This window comes from Opisthorchis viverrini (assembly GCF_000715545.1).
Source record: "Opisthorchis viverrini unplaced genomic scaffold opera_v5_499, whole genome shotgun sequence".
In the NCBI taxonomy this organism is placed as follows: Eukaryota; Metazoa; Platyhelminthes; class Trematoda; order Opisthorchiida; family Opisthorchiidae; genus Opisthorchis; species Opisthorchis viverrini.
The window spans coordinates 247,114-262,586 of NW_008752162.1; the positions used below are offsets into that span (position 1 = coordinate 247,114).

General features: G+C 43.6%; 1 protein-coding gene across 1 annotated transcript in view; it reads left to right on the forward strand.

Annotated features, from left to right (window-relative positions):
- The window catches only part of T265_11463 (hypothetical protein), a gene marked incomplete at both ends in the record, with an annotated part of 48,010 nt that extends 33,860 nt beyond the window's left edge, over positions 1–14,150 (forward strand). Inside the window, 2 exons of the mRNA XM_009178122.1 lie at positions 115–156; positions 14,061–14,150. Coding sequence (XP_009176386.1) covers positions 115–156; positions 14,061–14,150 — 132 coding nt within the window. The remainder of the gene's footprint in view (positions 1–114; positions 157–14,060) is intronic.
- Between the last annotated feature and the right edge of the window lie 1,323 nt (positions 14,151–15,473).

A 15,473-nucleotide genomic window follows, 5' to 3' on the forward strand; every position in this document is an offset into this window, starting at 1 on the left:
TGGGTGGTTCCCCTTTTGTGGCAAGTGCCGGATCGTGAATTCCTACTCTTTCAACTATGGTGCCAAGATCTCAAGTGTCCCACGAGGATTTCTGGTTGTCTTAATCCATTTCAGGGGTTTGTGATCGGTTTCGATATGAAATCTTTGTACAAGCAGGTATGACCTGCATTTATCCATGGCTCAGACGATCATTAAACATTCTCCTTTAAGCGCATTTTCACCCGTGAACAGTTCGAAATATTGCTCGACCACGGAGCGTACTGATGTCACATTACAAGTCGGAAGATTTCGGACAGGCAGCTTGCTCACTGTAGTGCTAGGGCAAACTCGAGAACAAACTGCCCCCAGGATTGTCTGATCTATGTCTATGCTACACATACCCATTGCCTAGGCTGATTGCGTGCACTCACAAGCCGTCAATTTTCAGTCGGCATGTATCCACTATTCTCACTATTTGCTCAAGGGTTTGCATTCCCTTTCGTTTCCTCCCCGTCTCAGGGCTACCCGTTCGACCCTAGCAATTAGGCAGATCACTGTCTTCCTGTGTATTCTGGTTACGATCTGTATTGTAGCTTGTGTCACGGCGCTCATCGCAAACTACACGGGAGTATAAGAGTAATCAAAATTTGATCATATGCGACTGGTCCGTACGTGAACGTTGATTGTTGCAGTGGCCAGGCATTCCACACCTGTAGCATCGGCCATTTCGAGCGTGCTCCCCGAAGGTCACGTGATCGGTAGCAATGTTGGGACTATGATTATGAATATGGCGTTGGTTCACAATTTGGATGCATTCCGTGACCACCGCGAACGATTAATGACTTGGTCGATTCTATTCTCTTTACTGATTGTAGATGTGGTAGCTCTGAGGGTGCATGGTGTAAATCCCCCAGGAAGAGGAACTAGGGGGATCGACCGCTCCACAGAATGCCGCAACCCTTGTTTCCCCATATTCCAGATGTACCTTGGTGCATTTGTCCATTTCTCAAGTTTTTGACAGAGATATTGCGCAAATGTCGGTGTAGGCCTTAATCGGGTGGCATAGGAAATCAGTCACAGACTAAAAGTATCATCCGATTCTTACACTGAGAGGCTCGCCTGTTAGCTGTGCATCAATACCGGGATGGTTTTATGGAGGCGCCAGAATAATTGAAAATGTGACTGAGATACGATGAATGGAAAAGTACAGGAAATCATCATGGTGATCCAGGGGCACTAGATGTCGTAGCTCCCAGGTAATTTTCAAACATCGAGCGGACGAACACAATAAGCTCACCTTGCTATTTAGCGCATGAGAGGAATACGAACATTACAGAATAAATTAGGATGGCATAAAAATGTCGTACGGACTCGTTTGAAGAGCTAAATAGACAATTTGCTTACCAGACCCAAACCCGCCGTCATTATTATCAATATCCAGACATGTTAACACGTCATTGGTTCCCAACAGCAGATGGTAAGAAGAAAAGAGAACAACTCTGACCATGGTACTCCACGGTTACACAAGGACGCCAGAGAGACAGATGCATATTTTCATCCCTTCCCTGTTACGATGTGAACGGGGAAATTTCGCATCACTTGTCTAATATCACCTTCTGAGACGTTGATTATAGTATCAAGCTTCTTTGAATTCAAGTCCTACCATTTCCCGGGTCCCTGTACAACTCTAACTTATTTTTCATTACTCTCGCTAAACGCCTCTCGATGGTTCCGCAAAGGTGCTTCAGTATCGTTTTTTCAATTAGGCCCCATCTGCTCCGGTTTCTGACCTCTTCTCAATTAACCACAGTGGATGTCAGTTGCATGACTACCTCTGCGGTGCCGCAATGGTGTCCCTTTACTTTCGGACGACATTTTGCAGCACGATGATAAGATTGCCAGGATAAAAAAATGCACTTCTCCTCTGGCTCCGAAAGGTCATTACAGATGTTCTCTAAGGTTTTGATCAGTCGTTTAGCATTGTGCCTGCCTTAGTAACAGCCACATGATCTGTCTTGGTCTGTCTCGGTCTACACTAGTGCTCTTGATGCCGTGAGGACAGGCCGTATGTGGCCCGCAGTCAGGTAGCACAGCTTTAATAAATTGCAGACAGTGACCTTCAAATAGCGCGGGGCCGGTGCAGCTTTTGCACTCACCCGCATTCACTCAGATGTTTCGATTATACGTTTGTAGTTTACCCTTATCGGTCGGTCCTTTTTGACACCAGGCCCTGGAGTGGGAACAGCAGTTTGATATAACACCATCATTCCGTTTACTTTCCTCCGATATTTCTCTAAAAACTAGGTGTTCTTTAGGGTCGCCACCAGCTGTTTGCGAGAACCCGCCCCAAACATTCGCTGAATTCTGCGTGTTACCTGTCTTGTCCACGTGAAGTTCCCTCTTGCTACATCTTTGCGCAATATGGTAGTTCGTATAATAAAGATAATAAATAAGAAATATTGGTTCTTTTCTAAAACGTGCCACTCAAAATAAGCACGATGTTTGAGGTACTTCCGAATTTAAGACAGGAGAAGACGAAATGTCAGGGTTGGGCTCGAACCGCGGAACCCAATCAGTAAGTTCCCAACCCACAAACGGAGCTATTTTGATCTCTGTATTGACAACGTTTTCAATACAAGAAGAAGCGTCTGATAGTTGGTCTATGGTTTTCGTTGTGAATATGATAATCTGTGAGTAAAATGTGGGGTATAACACGTTTCTGTCATTCTTGTTACATGACTAGTCCGGGCGAAACCTGACATGGTGAGTTCTTCGCGTCTTGCTCCTAGTTCTTTTTGTAACAAAGGTTGTCATCTACGTTAACTAGTCGGTAGCTTAAGAAAACAAATTATCAATTCATATTTTGCTTGTCCGTGAAATTCCGATTGAGCCAAATATCATACACCTGCATAGGGTACTCTAGACATCCTCGGGCAAAATGTGAGATGTCCAGTTCTTTGCATCTCGCTCAACGTTGCGTCCGCTATTTCGAATAAGGAATGGATTCATTCACGTTAGTTAACCGACAGCCTAAGGACACGGATGGGCTGATCAAATTTTGCCCAGCCAGGGACGTTCGAATAAGCCAGCTACCACGATGTGTTCTAGCCATTCTGTGATGCTACATCATTCGCAAAATGTATCTTTGGGGCAATAGGAACACCCCGAATAATTTGCGCAACCATTGAAGCCATTCAGCGAATGCTGAGGAGTATTCATGCACGCAATTGAAGCACAACCAAATATGATCAGCCTACAGGCATTTCATGGAGGACGAGGTCGACGGGTGTTCACCAATGCGCAATGGACAGCCTGGATCAATTCCAGATAGTGTCCCTTAAACTAGCGCTTGGCAGTCGTAACTTTTACACTCAGCCCCAATTTTCTTGTTTGAAATGAAGCCGTTGTGTACTAATATAAGTAAGTTCTATCTCGCACCAGGCACGGGAAGGGGGAAAGCATTTGGTGGCGAAAACCTGCCCTAAACGATCGCATAATTTTGTGGGTAACCGAACCAATCTGACTGCCTTTTAAGTTGCGCTGGATCCACAATACCTTGCATTTTCCTCTTATTTCGTAGGGTGCAAGCGAATTGTCCGGGTGGAACACATTCCTCTCAATAGATGAAAATGCTAACGCTTAAGCTGCTGAATACTGATGGCATAGGTTCAAAACACAAAAACTTATCGGGACAAGAAATACATTATTCTCAATTAACCACAGTGGATGTCAGTTGCATGACTACCTCTGCGGTGCCGCAATGGTGTCCCTTTACTTTCGGACGACATTTTGCAGCACGATGATAAGATTGCCAGGATAAAAAAAATGCACTTCTCCTCTGGCTCCGAAAGGTCATTACAGATGTTCTCTAAGGTTTTGATCAGTCGTTTAGCATTGTGCCTGCCTTAGTAACAGCCACATGATCTGTCTTGGTCTGTCTCGGTCTACACTAGTGCTCTTGATGCCGTGAGGACAGGCCGTATGTGGCCCGCAGTCAGGTAGCACAGCTTTAATAAATTGCAGACAGTGACCTTCAAATAGCGCGGGGCCGGTGCAGCTTTTGCACTCACCCGCATTCACTCAGATGTTTCGATTATACGTTTGTAGTTTACCCTTATCGGTCGGTCCTTTTTGACACCAGGCCCTGGAGTGGGAACAGCAGTTTGATATAACACCATCATTCCGTTTACTTTCCTCCGATATTTCTCTAAAAACTAGGTGTTCTTTAGGGTCGCCACCAGCTGTTTGCGAGAACCCGCCCCAAACATTCGCTGAATTCTGCGTGTTACCTGTCTTGTCCACGTGAAGTTCCCTCTTGCTACATCTTTGCGCAATATGGTAGTTCGTATAATAAAGATAATAAATAAGAAATATTGGTTCTTTTCTAAAACGTGCCACTCAAAATAAGCACGATGTTTGAGGTACTTCCGAATTTAAGACAGGAGAAGACGAAATGTCAGGGTTGGGCTCGAACCGCGGAACCCAATCAGTAAGTTCCCAACCCACAAACGGAGCTATTTTGATCTCTGTATTGACAACGTTTTCAATACAAGAAGAAGCGTCTGATAGTTGGTCTATGGTTTTCGTTGTGAATATGATAATCTGTGAGTAAAATGTGGGGTATAACACGTTTCTGTCATTCTTGTTACATGACTAGTCCGGGCGAAACCTGACATGGTGAGTTCTTCGCGTCTTGCTCCTAGTTTTTTTTGTAACAAAGGTTGTCATCTACGTTAACTAGTCGGTAGCTTAAGAAAACAAATTATCAATTCATATTTTGCTTGTCCGTGAAATTCCGATTGAGCCAAATATCATACACCTGCATAGGGTACTCTAGACATCCTCGGGCAAAATGTGAGATGTCCAGTTCTTTGCATCTCGCTCAACGTTGCGTCCGCTATTTCGAATAAGGAATGGATTCATTCACGTTAGTTAACCGACAGCCTAAGGACACGGATGGGCTGATCAAATTTTGCCCAGCCAGGGACGTTCGAATAAGCCAGCTACCACGATGTGTTCTAGCCATTCTGTGATGCTACATCATTCGCAAAATGTATCTTTGGGGCAATAGGAACACCCCGAATAATTTGCGCAACCATTGAAGCCATTCAGCGAATGCTGAGGAGTATTCATGCACGCAATTGAAGCACAACCAAATATGATCAGCCTACAGGCATTTCATGGAGGACGAGGTCGACGGGTGTTCACCAATGCGCAATGGACAGCCTGGATCAATTCCAGATAGTGTCCCTTAAACTAGCGCTTGGCAGTCGTAACTTTTACACTCAGCCCCAATTTTCTTGTTTGAAATGAAGCCGTTGTGTACTAATATAAGTAAGTTCTATCTCGCACCAGGCACGGGAAGGGGGAAAGCATTTGGTGGCGAAAACCTGCCCTAAACGATCGCATAATTTTGTGGGTAACCGAACCAATCTGACTGCCTTTTAAGTTGCGCTGGATCCACAATACCTTGCATTTTCCTCTTATTTCGTAGGGTGCAAGCGAATTGTCCGGGTGGAACACATTCAATAGAATAGATGAAAATGCTAACGCTTAAGCTGCTGAATACTGATGGCATAGGTTCAAAACACAAAAACTTATCGGGACAAGAAATATCTTTGGTTTGCTTATCGCCAGTGTCTTGCAGTCACAAAAGCTACTTACCAAATAGAGAATGATGATTCACTTCGTGCTGGTGTTACATAGAGGTCTCTACCAAACAGCATCTATTTCAGTGCAGTGTAGGCTATTTGGATACCGTAGTCCACATTCCACACAAAAATTCTATCGCCTCTTGTAGGTTGCCGGCTGTTGTAAACCACGGGCTATTAATTGGTAGGTAATTGTCTTTATTAACTGAGCTCGTAGAAACACATCTTTAGAGTTTCTTACCCAACCGGTTCTCGCTAGCGTTGACTCGTCTTTGATCTATTCATTTGCATTTCCTGTCAACTTCGTGCTTCATTTGAACGTCAGATTGTACGTCCATCTAATGAAACTCAGAAAAGGGAGGCCAGTATTAGGCTGTTGAAGAGTATTCAGTTCACAAGACCCTAGAATCCGGACGGTTATGGTTACATTCCTTTGGCCTTTGCGGAACAAATTCTGGACCGTTATATTGATGGAAAAACACAAGCCGTGTCTTGTCACGAAGCGAAGACGTTACGGAACGCTTTCACTTCATTTTATCTAGGCAACATCACACAAGCGATTGCCTGTCGGTTAGGGACAGACGTTTTGGATAGACTTAATGAGGGTTTCGACCTCGTATCCGGTTTTGCACGGCTCCATTAGATGAGTTGTGTGTCGACCTACTTCGGGGACCTGAAGACAGGAGATAACAGAATCTCATTTAGGAACTCGATCCAAGCATGCTAACGATAGATTCACCACGCTTAAGAATGACCAAGCATCATACATTTATAACAGCTGTTTAGAAAAATGACTATGAATATTTTCAAACGAACTGCTGTGCGCATAATGAGGTATTGAAAGCAGTGACGAAGGTCCATGATAAGATGGGATTCTCGCTGCAGCAGATATCGATCGCGAATGTGGAGGAAAAGAACCCGATCGAGGCGGGTTTGAAAATTTTGGAATTAGCCAGGCTCTTTGGCCTGTTGATAATCGAACGAAACTATGTCAGTTAGCCATCCGTACAGGAAAGTGTCTGGGTTCTCTTTGGTCAACCATATTCCGCAATTAGTTCAAGTAGTATGATATCAGACGGAACAGTAGAATTCCTGTGCTTTCCGATGGTCTTCCTGAGTTCAGAATGTCTTCCGTAGGTTACGAAAATGCCCTTACTTAAGAGGAACTATCTTCAGTTCGCTCACTTCCCCACTTAATATTGTGTGGGAATAGTGGTAAGCAATTTTGTGCGTTGAACTGTATTCCTAAGTGAGGCTTGCTCGGACGTCCAAGGGTTCTCCGGTGAACACTCAATTAGGAGTAGGGTGCGTATGCTCCGTAAAATAATCCACAAAATGTTTACCACCAGGTTTCCAGATGAATGTTCAATGCCGATAAAAGTACAAGAGTGCTAGTGCTGTACGTACCATATTTGTCCCGAAGTTTCCTTCCGAGAAGGTAGTTTGCTGGACGTTTTAATGGTTCTACGGGGCTGGTGCTTCTCGTAGATGACGGTCAGGATTAATTAATCGGCACATAAGCTATTTGCGCACACATGTTCGAGTGCATAACGTGGTCAAATCACCTGCTGAATTGTGAAGCAGTCCGTCTGGAATTGATCGAATCCCACCTCGAAACATATGAGCTCATCCCTCTTGGACAAGCCATTATCCGTTGGCTTATGGTGGTTTGACGAAACGTTTTCTCGACGATGTGACCAATCTAAGCGACGGAAGAAGAATAGTTTCCGGGAGATAATCAAAAGACGACGAACAAAATTATCTATCCCGCAAAACCCCAAACCTCCACCCAAAAAGTTGCCTAGTGGGTTCCAAGCGTGTATCACGCTACCTGAATGGGAAGTCCTGAATGGTGGGTCAATCAATCATCACAACCAGGACAGATACTGGGTCAATTATGACCAAGTTCTTCTGTTCAGACATGAAAATTCAGATGCGACCAACGTGGTTTGGTGTCGTATTCGTTACAAAGTTGCCTCGCATGTCCCATATCCGGTGTTCCGTTCCAGGTATGGTGATTGGATATGCACTGATGATGAGCCATAACAAGAGGGCAACTCGATTCTAGTGCTTCCGTTTCTTGCGGAACTATTACGCCAGAAAAGGACGACCGTCCGATCGACAGCGTTGTGATTATGAACAAAAGAATAAGAGCTTCCTTGAACATCTAAACAAACCATGTTGATTATTTGAGTTGCTTCAGTAAACGGTCACTAAATGTGTTGTATTCATGACCGTTTACATGATCCTATGCGTCCCCAACAACTCTTCTCCACCAAACAAATCGATTCATACCTGAAATAACCCTTCAATGGGCATTAACATATTTTTTGATATAAATTGTATAAGAAAAACAACAAAACTGAAATGCACGGTGCAGCTTTCGCCGAGCATTTTCATGTTCTTCCTCGGTCGTGGCCTCTATCAGGCTTCGAGACGTCGAAAACAAACGCGCCATGGAAGAGGGCATCTTATCTTCAGCATTTGGCTGGAAGCAAGACGACAATTGAGCAACATTTACTGTTAGCAGAAGCTCTGTCAGTAATGAGAAGAAAATAACAAAATCACATGGTTGCCTAGGTAACGCTGATTACCGCTGAAATTTATTCTTTTGGATATCATTTTCAGTTTAGGCAGAACATCGTCAAACGTTTCAAGGATTTCGCTAAATACTTCTAGCGAGCACTTTACTCTGATGTGCAGTTTCATTTCATCAGCACATGGTACAAAGCTCGCTGACGAACCAACGTGCCCGTCGCAGAATACGTAGAAACTTGGCTTCAGCTGCAGGTAATTTCTGTACACTGTTCAGGGCCAGTGTAAAACAGAATGCTCTGTCAGGTACATAAAATGAAATTTACGAATAATCCCAATCGATCTGACGATTGTCAGCTAGACTGATTAGTGTTCGCTATCTGCTCGGTTAGGAGTACTAATGGTACAGGCAATCGTTAGACGCACCACCTAGTTGATTCATATTTTGCTTATTCTGTTTTGCTTCTGTAGATTGACTACTATCCATCTGCACGGGAGTTTTAGGATCGGCTCCTGATCCAGTATCCGCACTCGTCCAAAATCCTACTGAAGAACCCACTGAGTTGCGAAGGACGCAGTCCTTGATATAGGACCGAACTGATAACATTGTTACGCTAGATCAAAGACTCCTGTAATCACAAAAACTATTTTCTACGAAGTGCAAATACGCTGACATTCACTGATATGTACAAACGAGTGGCTTTAAGTTACCAGGAAGAATGAACATGTCTAAAGCGTTCAACTTAGCTGGCGAAAAACAACAGGAAGACTCATTTTTGGGCGCCTAAAGAATACAACCTTAGAAGGGTAAATCTGACAGGCTGCGACATTTCCTTCTAATTATGTGAGAAGAGTAGCCGCATGTGAATCTACTGCCATAGTACAGTGAACTACAGCTCATCGCATACTCTAGACATTCGAAGCAAACTTAATCTTTTAATTGAGGTTACTGGGCCAGTCCAAAATATCACCAGTGTGTCCTATCTGAGATGGTAAGCGCTTCGTTCAGTGACGCAATCGATATGTCACTTAATTCCTTAATCACATAATTGCGTTCGAAATGACTCGTTCAATAGCAATTCAAAATATCAGATATTGCGCTGAACACATACAGCTATTTCCTCATCATTCCGGTGCATCTTGAGCTTATAATGACCTTGGAAATTTCCCACTTGTAGACTTTCCATCGCCTGAAATAAATAATAAACACACGCTCACTAGTGCATTATCAACCAAGTTCTCGTATTATATCATACAACGAAGAAGACGAAGGAGCCAAATGAGCAATGAACAACAATTCCGAAACTGTTTCCTAAACACCAATGTATAGTGATGCTGTTTTCCACCTAATCACTAATATGATCATTCGCTCGTTCAGGTCCATGACGAAATTCAAAATTACACCAAGTTTCGACGGATCGGAACGAAGCGCCGTGTCCGATGTGCTGACGTACATTTCCAATGTTCGATTGACTGAGGATTGTCTGAATCATTCAACGCAGCTACCTAGTTCACTAACGACGCCGACACACAATGTGCTTTAAACTTGAATCGCACCAGAATGGTCTGTCACTTGATTATATCGATCGTTTTTACCCGCGTAATTGTACACATTCGCTTTGTGCCCCATAGCGAAACCTTGTCATTTGGATTAGTATTTCATCTTGTTAGTGAAGCCTATCTTTGCTGAAGGACAGAGAAGCTGTGTACAGATCTATGTACTTTGGTGGAAGTCAGCACCTATGAGCAACTCACTCCAGTAGGGAATGATGAACCGGTGACCTTCCGGCCAATGCTTAAATGCTTTCAATACGTTCAGCCACAAAGGACTCATCAGCAGTATGGTCGCTTTAACTTAGACGGCACACGTGGCCACGTATTAACTGGCACATCGAGTGTTAACTTCTCAGATAGAAGTTCCAGTCATCGTTTAAGTCCACACCTCCACCGACTTAGTTGTCCTTTATACATAGAGATTTGGACTCTTTTCGTGTCATAGCACAGAAAGGTAAGGAGCACAAGTCCTCCGACGCCATTGCATTAGCCACTCATTCAAATTCGTCTGTTGACCTGAATCCCCTAATCAAATATTCTCAACCTTGACATTCACCTGTCGGAGGCAGCGAAATACGTTTACCATTCCCGACAAATACACTCATTTTCATCACAGTTTGGTATTTCACAATGACTCAACTGAATTTCTCGGCGACATTTTGTAGTTTACCATATCACCCTATTTTATCACTTCACTATGCGTTGTCCCGTTTTTCACCTCCTCGTACTGATGATCCAGTGTACGCTTTTTGATGTCATTCTTCACGCGAGTGAATGTTAGTTACAAAGGAGAGCTATGCGAATCAGACTGATCAGCTTGCGTAATGTTTAGAGGGGGGCAATGTAGGCGAAACCGTGAAACTAAAACTAGAGGTAAGACTATCCAGTTATGGAACGATGCACTACCGGTAAATTATTAATCCCTTCTCTGTTCCAGGGATTTATAATAATAAATAATCTCTGTTCCAGGATAATATGCATAAAAACACATGTGGACAACTCACTTCCCTAGGGCAATCATGAACATCGTCATCGATAGCAAAAACACCGGTGAATACTGGTGCTCTGCAGATGTACAGAAGTGCCACTTTAATTGTATTGGAAAAAAAAGCATAATGAAGCGTGAATTAAAACCTTGTGGTAGCCTACAGCAAGCAAAAGAGATGCCTATACCTCCGACACTCAGTCAGACTCTCTGGATGGAAACTGACAGCATGAACTTCACCGACATCGCTGGGACGACCACAATTATTCCGATGTGCCCACAGCTTCCGACACTGAACCAAACGGGTACCGTGATAATCGGGTGGCCTTCAGCTTAGAGGGCAAGTTACACAGATAGCACCCAGACTCTTGTAGTCGCCTTCTCTGACTACAAGGTGAACCTAATCGGCAGGTTAGTGAGCCATGCTGGACATCCAACCAAAGTCTTCCTTAGTTTGGGGCCCGCGTAAGCTCATGATGGCTGAATTTACATTACATCGCTCAAGCGTGTAAACAAAATTGGCGCTGGTGTTGTCAGGGGTGACGGAGCTGGTGGTGAGTAGTCATTTGCAGACTGAAATGTACATAAACCGTTTATAACCAGTCACACAAAAAGTGCTGTACCATTAAAGGGAATCGGTGACATGTACGGTGCCGACCAGTAGTATAGTTTGCCTAGCTAGATGAAAGCCAAAATAATCCAGAATTTAAACGCCATACCTTGCTTCGTCACAGGTTCTATCTGTATCCTGAGGAACGGTTTTGGGATGAGCAGACAATTTCACGTTGACGGCACCGTCGAACACTATGTTGCTGGGCATGCCACATACTGCGAAGTATTCATCAGCGGAACGATGGTTGAATAGGCACAAGTATGGATGTGCAAGACCAGGGGATTTTGAGCAGCATACGTCTGCGCAACGTGAGCAGGGAGTTTCAGAAGACAAAACAAAACCTTATGTAGAGTGTTCGCGGGTGTCAATAGTATCTGACGACTGTCGCGACACCTGTCCCCACTGTCACCCAAGGATTCACACTTATTAAGCACGTATCGCTAACTCATTAGGAATACACAAAGAGGCGGACTACCACTGGCCGCTGACTACCAACGGACTACCAATCCACAACTGATAGGTTTATCTGCAACAGATTTGATAAAAATCACGTGCTCCGTGTCCCTAATCCAAGCGTACGTGTATTCGTTTGCTAGACAAATATCAATTCGCTTGTCGAGCTTTCTTCATGTACGTTGGCTGCCGTCGTCGCAAAGACTGCAGTTTTAGGGGCATTCAGACAACAAAAGTAAACATCAATATTAAAAAGGGGGGAACGATGAGGCAATTTATCGACGAGCTCGTATTTCGACTCACAGATTGGGAAGCTGCAAGAAGCCTGGTACTAATACACTAATGGGATGGTCGGTGAAACACGTTGACAGAAAGCCATGTTGCTCACTCTTCTTAGAGGCAATCAGGTAAGCACGGTCCTCGAATTTCCCTCAACATTAATCACTTTCTGAAACCAGACTGGACAAAACATGCCAAACATTTTCATGAATCCAACGTTTATCTGGATTCGGTTTAGTCAGCCCGTCAACACCAAAATAAGTATGTAAATGTATAGTGTGTATTTTTCATGGTAAAACACTCCTCAGAAGAGAACATGAATGAAACTAATCAAAGTTGGTCGGGTCAAAAGCATAAGACCTGTTGTTCACAAGGACGGTATTGACTTAGGAAATTGGTTGCTGCACAGGGACACCAAAATATCACAGTTGATTTACCGGTCGCACAATGATTTCTCACACGCATATGAAACTTGTCGGGCAACAGAAGCGGCATTAATCGAGGAGGGCTAGATGTTATGCAATCCGGTCTGCAAACTTCTTGCATATAGCCGGGCACCAAGAAGACGTGAATGAGCAAAGTTTGGAAATTCGTTTGTTGGTACTGGGCAGTTTGGTGTTTTAACAATATATGAAGGAAATTCTGGATGCTATTGCACAGGACCTCTCCGACAGCGCGCCAAAAATCACAATACTTACTTCCCATAGTTGGAGGAAGCACACCATGAAATATCAAGCCGGAGTAGCAAGCCTCCATATACAGCACCAATTTTTGTACGCTTTTACGAATGCATGTAGGCGAGGGTGCCTTCAACCTCCTGGCGTAGAGCTGTAACAAAACAAGAGGGAAAATCCTCGTAAGCTCGAGATAGTCGAGCACGTAAACGTGAAATTACAGATCACAGGGCAACCCAGCATTTTAATTGCGACTGTGTATGTTTTGGAATGGGTAATATTGCTGAATGATTGTTGAGTTGGTCAAATCAAAGTGAGGAGAAAGTTTTTGCCCGAATCATGCTTAACGGGAATTTTGAGTGATTTCCGTTTGATTGAAAACTTGAAAAAGGCGTCACGCTAATAACGGACTATAAGTAGTCCAGAAGGAATGATAATTTCCACGGCAAATGGATTTTCGTGTAACAAGTTGAGTGTCATTTGAGATGTTGATCCCTTGATTAGAGAATGAGCGACGTTATATCTTGAGTAAGTGCGAACAATCTGGTTGTTGATTGGCCGCCCAAGGTTGAATGGTTAAATGTTGCAACTACAAGTCGCGCCATTGCTGATTCCCAATGAGGATGGAACATTCGCACATTGATTCTCGGCTTTTCATCACAGACTGCCGCCCGATAAAGAAATACGAAGAACTCTTCACACTACTAACGATTCGCTCTGCGTCTCTAGGAGTAAAAAAAGAGCACACTGTCATGTCAAAATTATTCCCTATCACGTACGCCGCATGAAAGTCCGTAGACGACTAACATTTCTGTTTGTGTTATATAATTATTTTAGACAGTTGATGATGATGCGTCAATATAAGCTTAGCTAGGCCTCATCTATTTGTTCACAGTTTAGCTCACTACTGAAAAAGCTGTGTGCTATAAACGCGGTTATCAAAAGTCGCTAAACTTGCCAAATCTCCTCGTAATACAATATCGGGGACCCCAACATGGCCAGAGAAGAAAATGAAAACGAAGTCATCAGGACCGCTGTAGGCGAGCAGGTAGGTTAAGGAGACCTTGAAGATTAGCTTATCGGATGGCGTTCCACGAATAGGATAGCGCAACAAAAAGGCCACTGAATTAAAAAATAGTGGACGCGCAGGAATTTGACCGACTTCCTGGAACTCCACTTAGATTATACACACACATGAAAATAATAAAAAATAAGCATTTTACAAAGCCCAAAACTCTCACCTGAAAGGATGGATATCTAGCTATGATCAAGAAGTGCCTTAAGCATGTCAACTTCCGCGCAAACTCACCTTTTCAGCACCTTCCCTTTTTTTCAAGCTCTTTATCGACTTTCAATACCTTCACGAAGTTATCCAGTGTAACATCCTGAAACAGATGGACGCGAATCAACTCGCCCCTGGACGATAGTGCTCTTTAGGATAATTCTATTCATAGTACCCATCGATTTGCAGTGTGACAAACAACTGAANTTTCTCACACGCATATGAAACTTGTCGGGTAACAGAAGCGGCGTTAATCGGGGAACTCTAGATGTTGTGCAATCCAGGCTTCACGCTTCTCGCATATATCCGGGCACCACCTGCATGCAAGGGTCACGAAGAAGACGGGAATGTGCCAAGGTTGGATATTCCTTTGTTCGTACAGGCCAGTTTCTTGTTTTAACCATATATGAAGTACAGTATGTAAATGTATAGTGTGTATTTTTCATGGTAAAACACTCCTCAGAAGAGAACATGAATGAAACTAATCAAAGTTGGTCGGGTCAAAAGCATAAGACCTGTTGTTCACAAGGACGGTATTGACTTAGGAAATTGGTTGCTGCACAGGGACACCAAAATATCACAGTTGATTTACCGGTCAATACATGTAGGCGAGGGTATCGTTCAACTTCCTGGAGTGCAGCTGCAACAAACCAAGACGGAAAATTCTCGTAAGCTCGAGATAGCTGGGCAAGTGAAGGTGAAATTTCAGATCAGAGTACCCGGGTTTGCAACCCAGCATTTCAATTGCGGCTGTATATGCTTTGGAATGGGTAATGTTGCTGAATGATTATTGAGTTTAAAGGAACACTGTGCACCACGATTAGCTTAAGGACCCTGTTTGAATGCGTTTTACTAAATACGCATTTGGTTATAGATGGCTACCCTGTTAAAAGTCATTTGTTTGCCCGGGACATGAGAGAACCCATATCCTCTGTGGTGTTACTCAGGTACGCTGCTCACCAGAAAGAAAACCTCACTTGAAAATGGCACGTAAGGACCAATGTTTGAGCGAATAAGCTTGTAGCTACAAGATCGGAATAATGAATGGTTAAATAAAGTGAAGAGAAAGTTTTAACCCGAATCATGCTTAACGGGAATTTCGAGTGATTTCCGTTTGATTGAAAACTTGTAAAAGTCCTCACGCTGCTAACGGACAATATGTAGTTTAGAAGAAACGGTGATTTACACGACGAATGTAACAAGTTGAGTGTCATTTGAGATGCTCGTCCCTCGATTAGAGAATGAGCGACGTTATAGTGCGAAAACGATGTTTGTTGATTAGCCGCCCAAGGCTGGCCGGTTAAATGTTGCAACTGCAGGTCACACCATTGCTGATTCCCAATGAGGATTGAACATTTGCACATTGATTCCCGGCTTTTCTTCACAGACTGCCGCCCGATAAAGAAATACAAAAAACTCTTCACACTACCTACGATTCCCTCTGCATCTCTAGGATTAAAAAAGACCA